The 14125-nt window shown below is 23.3% G+C and overlaps 1 protein-coding gene across 1 annotated transcript in view; it reads left to right on the plus strand.

Annotated features, from left to right (window-relative positions):
* The window catches only part of LOC117167029 (abhydrolase domain-containing protein 2), a 59887-nt gene that overhangs the window by 28710 nt on the left and 17052 nt on the right, over positions 1-14125 (plus strand). The window contains exon 2 of the mRNA XM_033351585.1: positions 5444-5616. Within this exon, the coding sequence (XP_033207476.1) occupies positions 5444-5616 (173 nt within the window). The remainder of the gene's footprint in view (positions 1-5443; positions 5617-14125) is intronic.

Raw genomic sequence — 14125 nt, forward strand, 5'->3', positions numbered from 1 at the left:
TATTTTTAGTTTGTAGGTTTAAAATTTCTTTTTTTCTTTTTTTATTGTAAAATTATAATGAATTGATATGAATTACTATTTTTCTTTTTCCCCAACCGAGTACATAAAAGACCGCTCTCTTTCATAGTTACCACGAAACTGTTATGGAAAACACAAGATAATGTAAGGGTCGACTTACGAGTACGTCATTTCCGAGAGTCGTTAAAATCGTCCTGTTTAAGATTCTACGAAAACACATAAATACACACATATATATGTATTGAAAGTCAAGAAAATTTCAATTCCAAATGTGCAAAATTGAAGAAATATAAAATGTAAATCCAAAAAGAGAATAAAAAAAACCAAAAAGACCAATTTTAAAGAAATATTCAAATCCGAATCACAGCCAAAAACAGGTATTTTAGATAAAACAGTTGAATTTTCAAAAATATAGATAGATTTTCACTTGAGAAGAAAATGTCAACCAATTAAAACAGATCAATTTTCAACCAGACATTTGTACCCCCAAATAAAAGAATTGATTTTCCACCGAATAAAAAGAATTTTCAAACGAAAAGGATGAATGTTGACAAAAAAATTTTGACAAAAAAAAGAACCATTAACAACAAATTTATTGGGCATTTTTGTTTTTGAGCTTGAAAAATCAGAACAAAGCACAAAAAATCAGAAAGTCAGGACAGTATTAAAAAATCAGGAAATGTTCTGATAAACCAGGTTGCTTGGTGACCCTGATAACAGGCCTTTTTGTATGAATAGTAATCACTTTTAGTCAGAATTGAACTTAAATTAGTTTTTTTCTGGCACTTCAGTCTTTGATAGCCCTGAGCTTAAAAAAATTTTAATATGATAATTGTCTATCTGTAAACTGTTGAAGTAGTGTAGGACAAAACTCCCAGTGCCTACAGTGAATAAAGCAAAATAGAGTGGATAATCAATAATTATAAGGACAGAATAAAATAAGAATAATTAATTTTAATTTCGATTTATTAGCACGTATAATTATTTAACTTTTTATTAAATTAAAATAATTATTTTCTGGAAATTAGTATTTTTAAATAATGATTATCCATTGTAGGGGGAGGTTGTCCCTAGTTGAATCAACAGTTCGCGTTTGCGTGAAAACATTCGTGCAGGTGATTTGCGAGTAATTCGCGAACAAGTTCTTTAGGTCGTAGGTAATAGGCATAAGCAACATAGCCATTCAAGACGAAGGATTGATCACTTGAGCTGACCTAGACCTCGGCAAAAACTAGTTTTCTTGATTGTGCTATAGACCATGTGCACGTGATTCACATACTAATTCGGTCTATATCCAAAAGGAGATATAATCAACACTATAGCTCTTATGTCTAGAGAAATATTGAAAATTAAATGGGGGGAAATCTCCATACAGTGGATAATCTTTAATTCAAAATACTGATGTATGTAAAATAATTAATCAAATGCAATTAATAACTGAGAAAATATTCGTGCTAATCAATTAAAATGATTTATTTCGATTTTATTTTTGCTCGTAATTAATCATCCAGTGGGCACAAAGCTTGGCGAGGTCTTTATGACATCTTTACGACAATTTTACGACATCCTATGTCCGTGTCGTAACGCTGTATTTACGATATTGTAAAGACACCCTCAGATCATACGACGTTTTTACAATATCGTAAAGAAACCATAACGACATGGACATAGGATGTCGTAAAATTGTCGTTAAAATATCGTAAAAAATGTCGTAACGATGTCTTAAATACGTCGCCGAATATTATGCCCACTGGGTATTGTCCACTGTAGGTTTATTATCTCTAGAAACAAAATTAGACATATTTTAAATACTCAATAATGATATTTTAATATTATTTTATTTAATATATTCTGAGTATTATCGAAGTAATATTAATATTATAAAAAGTCTGCATTATAAATTAGTGACTTGACACTCCTTTCCATATTCCCCCCTTTTTCCCTGTTTTCAAGAAACTATTTTTGGTTCAGAATTTTAAGATTGAAAATCCATGTTTTGGTGGGAAATAATATCTTTTTAGTTGAAAGTCAATTCTTTTTAATTAAAAAGTCTATTATTACATTTTTAGTTCGGAATTCATCTCTTTTGGTTGAAAATTCTACTATTTAGTTGAAAATTTAATTCTTTTCTTGCAAATTCAACTATTTTGTTAAAATGTCTCCTTTAAATTTTTGAGTTTAGAATTCATCGCTTTATTTTCAAATTTACTATTTCGTTGAAAATGTAGTTATTTTGTTTGAAAATCTAACTATTTTGTTAAAAAATCTTATTTTTTGGGTCAAAAGTTAATCTTTTCGACTTGAAAATACAACCATTTAGTTGTAATACAACTGCGTTGTTGAAAAATCGTATCTTTCCTTTGGAAATTTAATTATTAGGTTGTAAGAGCATCGTTTTGGTTGAAAATTACTTTTTTATTTTTGAAAATTCAACTATTTTATTCGGAATGCAACTATTCTATTGAAAATTCAACTGTTTTGTTGTAATTTCGTCTTTTTAGATGAAAAAGTCTTCCTTTTGGAACCAAAAGGTAGAAGAGTCATTTTTTGTTGAAAATTGTAGTTTTTTGGTGAAAAATCAACTTTTTTTGGTTAAAAATCAACTTTTGTTATTAAAAAAGTTGTCTTTTTGGCTTAAAACTGTTACTTATTGGTTGAAAATGCTACTGTTTTGTTGAAAATTCGTCTCCCGTATTGAAAACTCAACTTTTTAAAATTAAAAATGCATCTCTTTGGTAAAATGATCTTTTAACTTGAAAATTCAACTGTTTTGGTAGAAAAATTATCTTTTTTTTTGTAGAAAATTCAATTATTTGGTTAAAAATTCAATTATTTTCCTTGAAATACGTCCTTTTTGTTTGAAAATTGAACTATTTGGTTTGAAAATATATGCCCCTTTATTAAAAATTAATTTTCTTCTTGAAAATTTATGTTTGGAGTTTGTAAATCAAACTATTTGGATAAAAGTTCATCTCTGAATAGAAAACTCATTCTTTTTGTCTGAAAATTCTCTCTCTTTTTTTTGGTCAAATAAAAAAAATTAAAAACTGTACTGTTAAACTTTTGATTCAGAATTAATATCTTTTGTTTGAGAATTCAATTCTTTTGGGTTTAATAATCAACTCTTTTCTAAAAAATTCGACTTTTTAACTTGAAAACTCAACTTTTTGGGTTGAAAATTTATCTCTTTTGGTAGAAAATCTGTTTTGACTGAAAAATTAAACTACATTTTTGATTTAAATTGCAATATCAGGGTGGCCACTGGATCGGGAAACCGGGAAATGCACGGGAATTTTTTGAGATCGGGAAATACCGGTAAATGACAGTGAATTTTTTTTACCGGGAATTTTACAAATTTGTAGAAAAAAATTTGTCCACGTTCGATTTTAAAAGTTTTTAAAAAATAGTTGAACTTTTATGCTTTTCAATTATGCTATTATTTAGCTTACAATGCGTAATTCAAAATTTTTCTACGTTAAAAATTTGAAATCTTTATTTTTAAGCTTACATTTTTAATTAAAATTAAACATAAATTAAAACATTATGATTTAATAAATAAATACATTGTTTTAAATTTAGCTGTACTTTAAGTAATAAAAAGTGAACAACAGCGATTTAACAAAATAATTTTAAACCATTTAAAAATTTAAGAATTTTCAGATTTTAACGTTAAAACTTAAACGGTTTCAATTTGCAAGTCTTAGTTATTAAACAAATGTGAACGTGTGACTGAAAGTTTATAAACTATTTCCATCTTAAAAATAACTTTATAATAATATATTCTTAATTAAAGGATTTTATTAAATTTTAAATATTGTTTTAGTCTAAAATATTTAATTTTTAACCCATTTAGTTTGAAATTCTCAATTAAAAAAAAAGATTAATTATCAAATATTTAGCAATATTTGGATTTTTATTTAAGAGAAGTAAGTTGAAACCAAATATTCAAAAGTAAAGAATCTTCAACTGAATTTTTGGACATAGAAAACCTGGAATCGTTAAAATTTCGAAAAATGCTTAATTTGTGAGTGAAATTTTTAAATTTTGGTTTATAATTTACAAGTGAACATTTGTAGAAAAAATTTGAGTAATTTAAAAGATATTTAGGAGTTGTCAAAATATTAAAATTATCATGCAAATTTTAGAAAGTTTTCTTAAAATCTTCTAGAATTTTTTTTCAAAATTTAGTGTAAATCTTTGAAAAACTTTTTAAATATTCTCTTAAAATAATTTTTCAAAATGAAAAATTATTTTTAATTTACCTAGGAATTTTATGAAAATGTTTTTATTCTTTTTAAGCCTTTCACAATTCTTGAAAAGAATCTAATTTTTTTGTTTAAAATTTGCGAATATCTACATTTTGTTTTATATTAGGCTATCACTTCAAGTTTTACATTAAGTTTGAATCTTTTCAAAACTTCTACTTATCTCTTAAGATTACTCAAATTTCGCCTACAAATAATAAATGTTAAATTGTTATTTATTCATCCAAATTGTAAAGAAATTTTCTAAAATTTGCAGGATTTTATGAAAATTGTAGGAAAAAATTTAATTTATTTTGACAGATATTTAGAAGTTCTGAAAAAATTTCGAAAATAATTTAAAATTTAAAACCAATCTAATAGAACTTCTAGATTTTTCAAGATTTTGAAATAAAATTTTGAAGCTTTCCAAGGATGTTTAAACTATTCAAAAAGAAAATAATGGAATTTCTAATTCAAAAAGTGTTCAGTTTTTCAACATTTGATGTTTCTAGCTTAAAATTCCTTAAAATTATATAATTTTGACAATTTTAAGGTTCATTGATTGATTTTTTAATTTAGAGCATTGAAAATCATAACGTGGATTTGTATTTTTTTATATTAAAAAATGTTAGTACCTTCAATTTTATACGCATAAATTATTGAGCATTGGAATACAAAATTTTTTAATTAAAAACTTTTAAATTTAAATTTTAAAAGTCCAAAATTTAACAGTTCCATTTTGAGTCCTTTCACTTGCAGTTCAGTTTTTATTATCTCAAGTGGAAAATTTTTTAGTTTCGACTCGAAATCTAAGGATTTAAAAAATTTCATATTGAATTCAATGTGACATCTACATTAATTTGATTAAAAAAAATTTATTTCCTTATTATTTACGTATTAAAGATCTTCCGTAAGACAAATGCTATCGTGACGAAAAATTCCAATATACTTAAGTCAGTGCCTTATATATTTTTTAATTTGTAAGTAGACAATATTTACCTTTAGATTAATCAGCTTTTATTTATCTCTCGAGGTTTAATTGAAACCTCTGATATACGAAATCATTAAAATCGATAATGAATCATTATCAATCATTATGGATCGTTATTAAAAATTTGAAAAGAAATTAAAATTGGAGAGTGAATGTGGAGCAAATGCTCAATTGTTGCTTTTGTTTTCAGGTACAAACCAACGAGATTATGGGGTTTCAGTGGACATGTTCAGACAATTATCCACAGCATAATTGGAAGAGTTCGGTGTCCATGGCCAATAGGAGAACGAGTTTATATTCGTCTTCCAGACGAAACTACACTCACTTACGATCTTTACGAGCCCCTAACTAACAGTCACGAAGGTTTGTTAGAATTAACCATTTTAATCCGCAAAAATTTTGTTCAATAAAAAAAATATAATTCTGACTGGGAACACGGAATTTTCTAAAAAGAATGATAATTCTGAGTTGGGGAAGGGGATTTCAGTAAAGAAGAATAATTTCGACTCTAAGACTGTTGAGATTTCATAAAATAATGATAATTTTCAATTTTAAACACGGTATTTCGTATAGAATTATAATTTGACATTCGGGAAAAGGTAATTTTGGAGAGGGATTTAATTGTGACTTGGTATTGGATTTTTTTGCTCAAATAATTATATTTCTGAGTTATAAATAAATTAAATATGAAAAAAATTTCCGTGAAAAATTATAATTTGTACTTTTGAACAGGAAATTTCGTAAATAATTATAATTTAACGTGAAACAGGTAATTTTGGAAAAGAGTATTAATTGTTTGATTTTAATTTTTGTTAAATCCCTTTTCCAAATAAGAATTCTTTACTATTTGAAACTTCTTTTCGAAATTAAAAAAAGGAAGTTATTTCTGAGTTTATTTAGAAAATATTATAAATAAATATAATTCTGAGTTTATACGTTAATAAATAAATAAAAAATAGAAAAATCCCCGTAAAGAATTATAATGTTGTGTTTAGGACAGGGAATTGCTATGAAGAAATATAATTTTCACAATTGGTACGTGGAATTCTGGTCAAGGATTTTAATTTTGACTTTGAAATAGGGAATTTCGCAAAAAATTATAATCTTGTCTTTCAGACAGGAAAATTTTTGCATGGCCAAATGAGAAATCTGTTGAATCTTTTCAAATATTTAAAAATCTCTTTAAATCTTTAAAAGTGGTTTGAATTTATTCAAATCTTTATACTTTGATAATTTTAGCATTTTTCTTTTGAATGAAGAGAAAAAATCTGCCTATAGGTAAAAAAAATTTTTTCTAAATTAATGCCATGTGTCAAAGAGGGATTCTAAATTTGAATAAGTCACTTGAATTTGCAAATAACATTAAAGTCTACGCACTTTGGTAATTTATTCGAATATTAGATAGGGCCCTCTTTGACCCCTGGCTTCAATTAAGGTCTTGCGTTGTCGTCAGAATTCATCTCTTTACTATTTCCTATCGTAGGCTTTGGATGATCCATTTTTCATTTTGTTTTAAAAACTTTTTTGAAGAAAAATATTTCAAAATTCTACAATATCAATTTGAAACACTTATTGGTTTAATAATTTAAAGTTAAAACGTCCGAAGTCGAATAATTTCAAATTCAAATACTAAAAACTGGATCAATGAATTCATTAATAATTGTAGATAGAGTTAATATCGTTTAAAAATTAATTATTTTAAATTGAAAGGGTTCTAAAATCAGCAATAAAAAATATTAAATTGAAAGCACTGAGAATTAAAAAAGATAAGATTTGAATGAATTTAATCAAATAAAAGCATTCATAACATAAGAAATGTTTTTTTTAAGATTCCAGGGAAAATATTAAATGATTTAAAAAAATTCCAAATGATTTCCTAAAATTTTGGAATTATTTTGCGAGATTCCAAAATTAAAAAATAATCGAATAAGTTCAAGAGATATTACAAGTTTTGAAAAGTTAACTAAATAATTTTAAACTTAAAAATATTTCAAAACATTTAAAAACCAAATGTAAATTTTTGAAGATTTCGAGCTAAGAACGGGAATAAAAAAATTGTCTGCACATTTCGGGGACAATTTTTTGTTATTTTACAAAATTTTTGTTAAGAAAATAATTTTAAAAATTGCAAAATATTTTAAAAATTAATTAAATTAATATCCTGTAATTAATGAAATGTATATTTTTGAAGACTTTCAGTAAAATTCTGAATTTCTTAAAATATTTTAAAAGGTTTCAAAATATAAAAAATGTTCTGAGGATTCAGAGGAATATTTAAAGTGATTCTTTATTTTGAAAAATTAATTTGAAGAGAATATTTTTAAATACTTGAGAACATGACAAAAGGTTTTCAAATATAAATACGGAAGATTTGAAAACAATTATAATAAAATTGCTGCCAAAAAAATGTTTTTATTTGTCAATCAAAACTAATTTGATTAAACAAAAAAAATAGGAATTTTTGACCAGAAATTTGAATTTGCAAACCCAAAACATAACTTTTATACCAAAAATTTTCAGTAATATAATATATAATAATATTTACAATAAAATAGTTTAATTTTTAAGTAAACAAATTAATTTTTAACTCAGAAGGAACGAACTTACAACCAGAAATAGAAAAGTTGAATTTGAGTTAAAATTTGTTTTTTTCAAATAAAACAAAATTTAACCTAATAGTCACATATAGTCAACTTTACCAAAAAAATATTAACTTTTAACCCAGAAGATAAATTTTAAAACCAAAAAGGCGAAATTTTAATTAAAATGATGAATATGTAACTAAGAAAAAAAAGTTTAAACAAAGTGGATCAACTTTTTAACAAAAAAGAACAATTTTCAACCGAACATTTTAACAAAATGTATGAGTCTTCAAGAAAATTGTTAAATTTTCAACAAAATAGTTGCATTTTCAAGCAAAGTGATAATATTTCGATAAGAAAATGTATTCTCAAAAAAATTTAATTTTCAAGCAAAAACAGATTAATTAAAAAAAAAACATACGAATTTTGGACCAAAAAGTTGAATTTACTAAACGTGTGGAAACGTTTATAAGCCTGATTTTATGAATAATATTTCTATAAACAAAAAATTATGTTGAATGTTCAAAGTTTCTAAAATTATTTTAAAACATTCTAAATATGAATGATTAAAAACACTTTTTATCCCGAATATATTTTTTGAAATTGTTGTTATTTTAAATTAAAAAAATAATTGTAGAGCCTTTAAATGTTAAATATTTAAAATATTTGAATATTGTATTTTTTATAAATAAATAATATTTATAAAAAATTATTTGTTTAAATTCGGGAATTTTCTATTGGAAATTTCATTATTCCTGAATTTTTTAATTTGGTAATATTATAAACTATTTTAAAATCTCATTATTCGAGAATTTTCTTTTTCTGGATTTTTCAGTCTTCCAAAAAAATATATTCATGGATGAAAAATTGTATTTGAAAATTTGTGGTATTTTTTTGTTAATTACAGAAATTGTTCTCAAAGATCGAATTTTTAATTTAAAAAAAAAATTATGTTTCGAGATAAATCAGTTCCGAATTGAATTCTGCAAAGTTTGTTTGGAAAATTTGATTAGGTTCGGAGAAAATTTAGAGTGAAATTTTTTTTTCGTTTGAGGCACACGTGTTTTTATATTTATTTTTTATATAATTTTCATAGAATTATTGTTATTTTAAATTCAAACACTAATTTTTAAACCTCGAAACATACAAATTTTGATTATTCTATTTCAATAAATAATATTTATTAAAAATTATTATTTTTACTTATTTAAATTCGGGAATTTTTCGGGTTGAAAATGATTAATTATTTTATGTGAAAATGTAACTTTGCTATTATTTAAGATGAATATTACATAATTTTAGGTATAAAATCATTTTTTTGGTTGAACATTCGTTTTTTGACTAAAAATTTAATTAATCAATTTTTGGCTAAAAAATTACATTTTTTAGTTGAAAATTCATATTTTTTGGTAAAAATTTATCTTCTTGATTGGAAAATTCATCTATTTGGTCAAAAGTTCAACTATTTCAGTTAAAGATTTACAATTTTAGTTGAAAATTCATCAATTTCTTTTAAAATGTAACAATTTTTTTGAAAGTTAATTTTGTTGTTGTTGAGAGTGAGCTTTTTGTGGAAAGTATTTTTTTAAACTGTAAATTGGAAAGTTAAAAAATCATCTCTTTGGTTGAACATTTATCTTTTTTACAAACATAATTTCTTAAAACTCAATTTAAAAAAATATAATATTATCTTTTTAATTGCAATTTAATCTTCTTTTTTAAAAATTCTTCTTTTTGATTAAAAATTTAAGTATACCATATAAAGATTTATTATTTTAGTTAAAAATTCATCTTTTAGGCTGGAAATAAAATTATTTTGTTGAAACTTAAAATTTTTTGTTAAAAATTCATTTCGTTGGTTGAAATGTGAGCTATTTTATTGAGATTAATTTTTCTTTGCCTGAAAAGGAATTTTTTGTCGAAAATTTAATTGTTTTGTTGAAAATTTGTTTTTCTTCTGGTTGAAAATGATTATTTATTTGAACTGAAAATGTAACTATTATTCAAGTTGAATAATCCATAATTTTAGTTGAGAACTCCGCTCTTCGGTTGAACATTCATTTTTTCACTAAAAATTAAATTATTCAATTTTTGACTGAAAAAAATCTTTTTTTTTGGTGAAAATTCATCACTTTGTTTAGAAATGTAACAATTTTTTTTAAAGTTAGTTTTTCTTTGAATGAAAGTGAGTTTTTTGTTGGAAAGTAATTTTTTTAACTGAAAATTCAACTTATTCCAGTTGAATATTGTATAATTTTAGTTGAAAATTCATCTATTTGGTTAAATATTCATTTTCTTAGACTTAAAATTTAAGTAATTAAATTTTGGCTAACAATTTATCATTTTTAGTAAAAATGATTTTTTTTTAAATTTAAAGTGGAATACTCATTGTTAGTGTTAAAAACTCATATTATTGTTTTAAAATCTTTTTTTTTGTTAAAAATTGATATTTTTTAGTGTAAAATTGAGATATTGGTTGAAATTTGTTTAATTTCATCAATTAAAATAAATTTTTTCTTTTCGAGAAAAATATGAATATGTTACTTTTAATTGACCGGGAAAGTTGAAAAACTTGACCGGGAAAAACCGGGAAATGGTCTGGAATTTGAAATCGTCTGTCGACTCGTCATCCTAAAAATTTAATTATTCAATTTTTTGCTGAAAAATTATCTTTTTTAGTTGAAAATTCATGACTTTCTTTGAAAATAGAAGTTTTTTTTTAAGTTAATTTTTTTATGGAAAGTAATTTTTTAACTGAAAATTGAACTTATGCGAATTGAATATTGTATAATTTTAGTTGAAAATTCATCTGATTCGGAATTCGAATGTATTACATAGATTTGGTTAGAAAAATGTTAAGAAACAATTTTTAATGGCAAATGAGCATCAAAAAACAATAATAGTTAATAATTTAAACAATTTTTAAAAACAAATTCACTTATTTGGCCTTTGTATACATAAAAAATTGATCTTTTCTACGGAATCATTTCTTTTCATGCGAAGAACAAAAATGGTATGCGTTAAAGTATTATGAAGCAATATTCGTCATTGTTATAAATAATTTTTATAAATAAATTCACTTCTTTTGCATTTATATGCGTAGCAAACTTTTCTTTTTTGTGAAATAAATTATTTTCATGTAAAAAACAAGAATCGTACAGATTAGAGTTCCATGAAATAATATTTTTCATTGTTATAAACAATTTTTATACACAAATTCACTTATTTGGCACTTATATGCATAGAAATTTTTGTTTTCTGAGGAATTATTTCTTTTCCTGTCAAGAGTAAGAATAGTGCACGTTAGAGTTACATGAAACAACGTTTGTCATTGTTATTAACAATTTTCATAAACAATTTAAGTTATGATAGTGTCACTGCCAAATATTGTTTCATAGAATTATACTGTTAACTATTCTTGTTCTTCATATAAAAATAAATGATTCCACAAAAAAATAAAAATTTGATATGCATATAAATGCTGAATAAATCAATTTGTTTATAAAAATTGTTTAAATTATTAACTATTATTATTATTTATTGCTTTTTTGCAATTAAAAATTGATTCTTTACATTTTTCTAACAAATTCTATGTGAGTAATACATTTGAATTCCAAATTTGCAGCAGGTTACAGTTATATGTATTAATTTGTCCATAACAATTAATAAAATGCAGGATAATTATTTGCAAGTTACAGTTTTGTTCAACAAAAGTAAATTTACTAATTATATACCCTTTTGGAAAAATATCAATGAATGGGGCTAAGTAAATATCGCAAATATAATAAATTGCAACTTTTAAGTTAAATAACAAATTAATAAATAACAAATTCAAAAAACTTGCACCTGTACGGTAAAGCACGATTCAAGTTGTTCAACTTTCCCGGTCAATTTTAAGTAACATATTTATATTTTTCTCGAAAAGAAAACATTTATTTTAAATCATGCCGTTAAAAAAAATCAAGCAAATTTAAACAAACATATACATTTTGCTCTTAAAAATACCAATTTTTACCAAAAATGTAATATTTAAAATAATTGAATTTTTAAACAAAAATATAAGTTTTTAACAAAAACAATGAGTATTCAACTGAAAAATTTAAAAAAAATGAATTTTCACTAAAAAAGGTAAATTGTTAGCCAAAACTTAAATAATTTAATTTTAAGTTGAAAAACATTAATGTTTAACTAAACACATAAATTTTCAAATAAAATTATATAATAATCAATTGAAATAAGTTAAATTTTCACTTAAAAGAATGACTTTCCACAATAAAATTCACTTTAAAAAAAAACTAAATTTCACAAAAAATTGTTACATTTTCAAACTAACTGATGAATTTTTAACAAAAACTGTAAATCTTTAACTGAAATAGTTAAATTTTTTACCAACTTGATACAATTTTTAGCCAAGAAGATTAGTTTCTACCAAAAAATATGAATTTTCAACAAAAAAGAATATTTTTCAGCAAAAAATTGAATAATTAAATTTTTAGGATGACGAGTCGGCAGACGATTTCAAATTCCAGACCATTTCCCGGTTTTTTCCGGTCAAGTTTTTCAACTTTCCCGGTCAATTAAAAGTAAAATATTCATATTTGTATCGAAAAGAAAACATTTATTTTAATTGATAAAATTAAACAAATTTCAAAAAATATCTCAATTTAGCACTAAAAAAGATCAATTTTTAACAAAAAATAGAATAGTTAAAATAGCTGCATTTTAAAACAATAATATGAGTTTTGAACACAAACAACGAGTATTTAATTTGAAATAAAAAAAAAATTTTTTACTAAAAAAGATAAATTGTTAGCCAAAATTTAATTATTTAAATTTTAAGTTTAAAAAAATGAATGTTTAACCAAACAGATGAATTTTCAACTAAAATTATACAATATTTAACTGGAATAAGTTGAATTTTCAGTTAAAAAAAATTACTTTCCAACAAAAAACTCACTTTCAATCAAAGAAAAACTAACTTTAAAAAAAATTCTTACATTTTTAAACAAAGTGATGAATTTTCACCAAAAAAAAAAAGATTATTTTTCAGCCCAAAATTAAATAATTAAATTTGTAGTCAAAAAATGAATGTTCAACCAAAGAGTGGAGTTTTCAACTAAAATTGTGGATTATTTAACTTGAATAATAGTTATATTTTCAGTTCAAATAAATAATCATTTTCATCCAGAAAATAAACAAATTTTCAACAAAACAATTAAATTTTCTACGAAAAATTCCTTTTCAGGCAAAGAAAAATTTATTTCAATAAAATAGCTCACATTTCAACCAAATAAATGAATTTTTAATTAAAATTACGGTTCTTCAACAAAAAAAATTTTTTTTAACAAAACAGTTTAAGTTTCAACAAAACAATTTTGGATTTTCAACCAAATAGTTGATTTTCCAACCCAAAACATAAATTGTTAACCAAAACTTAAATATTTAAATTTTAAGTTTAAAAAATGACTGCTCAACCAATCAGATGAATTTTCAACTAAAATTATGCAATATTCAAGTGGCATAAGTTCAATTTTCATTAAAAAATTACTTTTCCACAAAGAAAGTAACTTTAAAAAATACATTTTTAAAGGGTGTCATGAATTTGCAACTAAAATTGTTAATCTCTGACTGGAATAGTTTAGTTTTTGACCAAATGGATGAATTTTCAAAAAAGAAAATTAGTTTCTCCAAAAAATATGAATTTTCAACTAAAATGATCATATTTATTAGCCAAAAATTAATTAATTAAATTTTTATTTAAAAAATAAATGTTCAACGAAAGAGATAATTTTTCAGCTTTCGAATTTACAGTCTGAAAAATTACTTTCCACAAAAAGCTCACTCTCAACAACAACAAAATTAACTTTAAAAAAATTGTTACATTTTCAAAGAAAGTGATGAATTTTTAACTAAAATTGTAAATCTTTAACTGAAATAGTTGAATTCTTGACCAAATAGATGAAGTTTCAAACAAGAAGATAAATTGGTACCAAAAAATATGAATTTTAAACTGAAAAAATATCATTTTTTAGCCAAAAATTGATAAATTAAATTTTTAGTCAAAAAATGAATGTTCAACAAAAAAATTAGTTTTTAACTAAAATTATGTTATATCCAAATTGAATAATAGTTAAATTTTCAGTTGAAATAATTAATTATTTTCAACCAGAAAAGAAACAAATTTTCAAGAAAACAATTAAATTTTCGACCAAAAATTGATTTTCAGCAAAGAGTTGAACTTTCAACCAAGTAATTTTATTTCTAACGTAATAGATGAATTTTTAATTAGA

Source organism: Belonocnema kinseyi, chromosome 2 (assembly GCF_010883055.1).
Source record: "Belonocnema kinseyi isolate 2016_QV_RU_SX_M_011 chromosome 2, B_treatae_v1, whole genome shotgun sequence".
Taxonomy (NCBI): Eukaryota; Metazoa; Arthropoda; class Insecta; order Hymenoptera; family Cynipidae; genus Belonocnema; species Belonocnema kinseyi.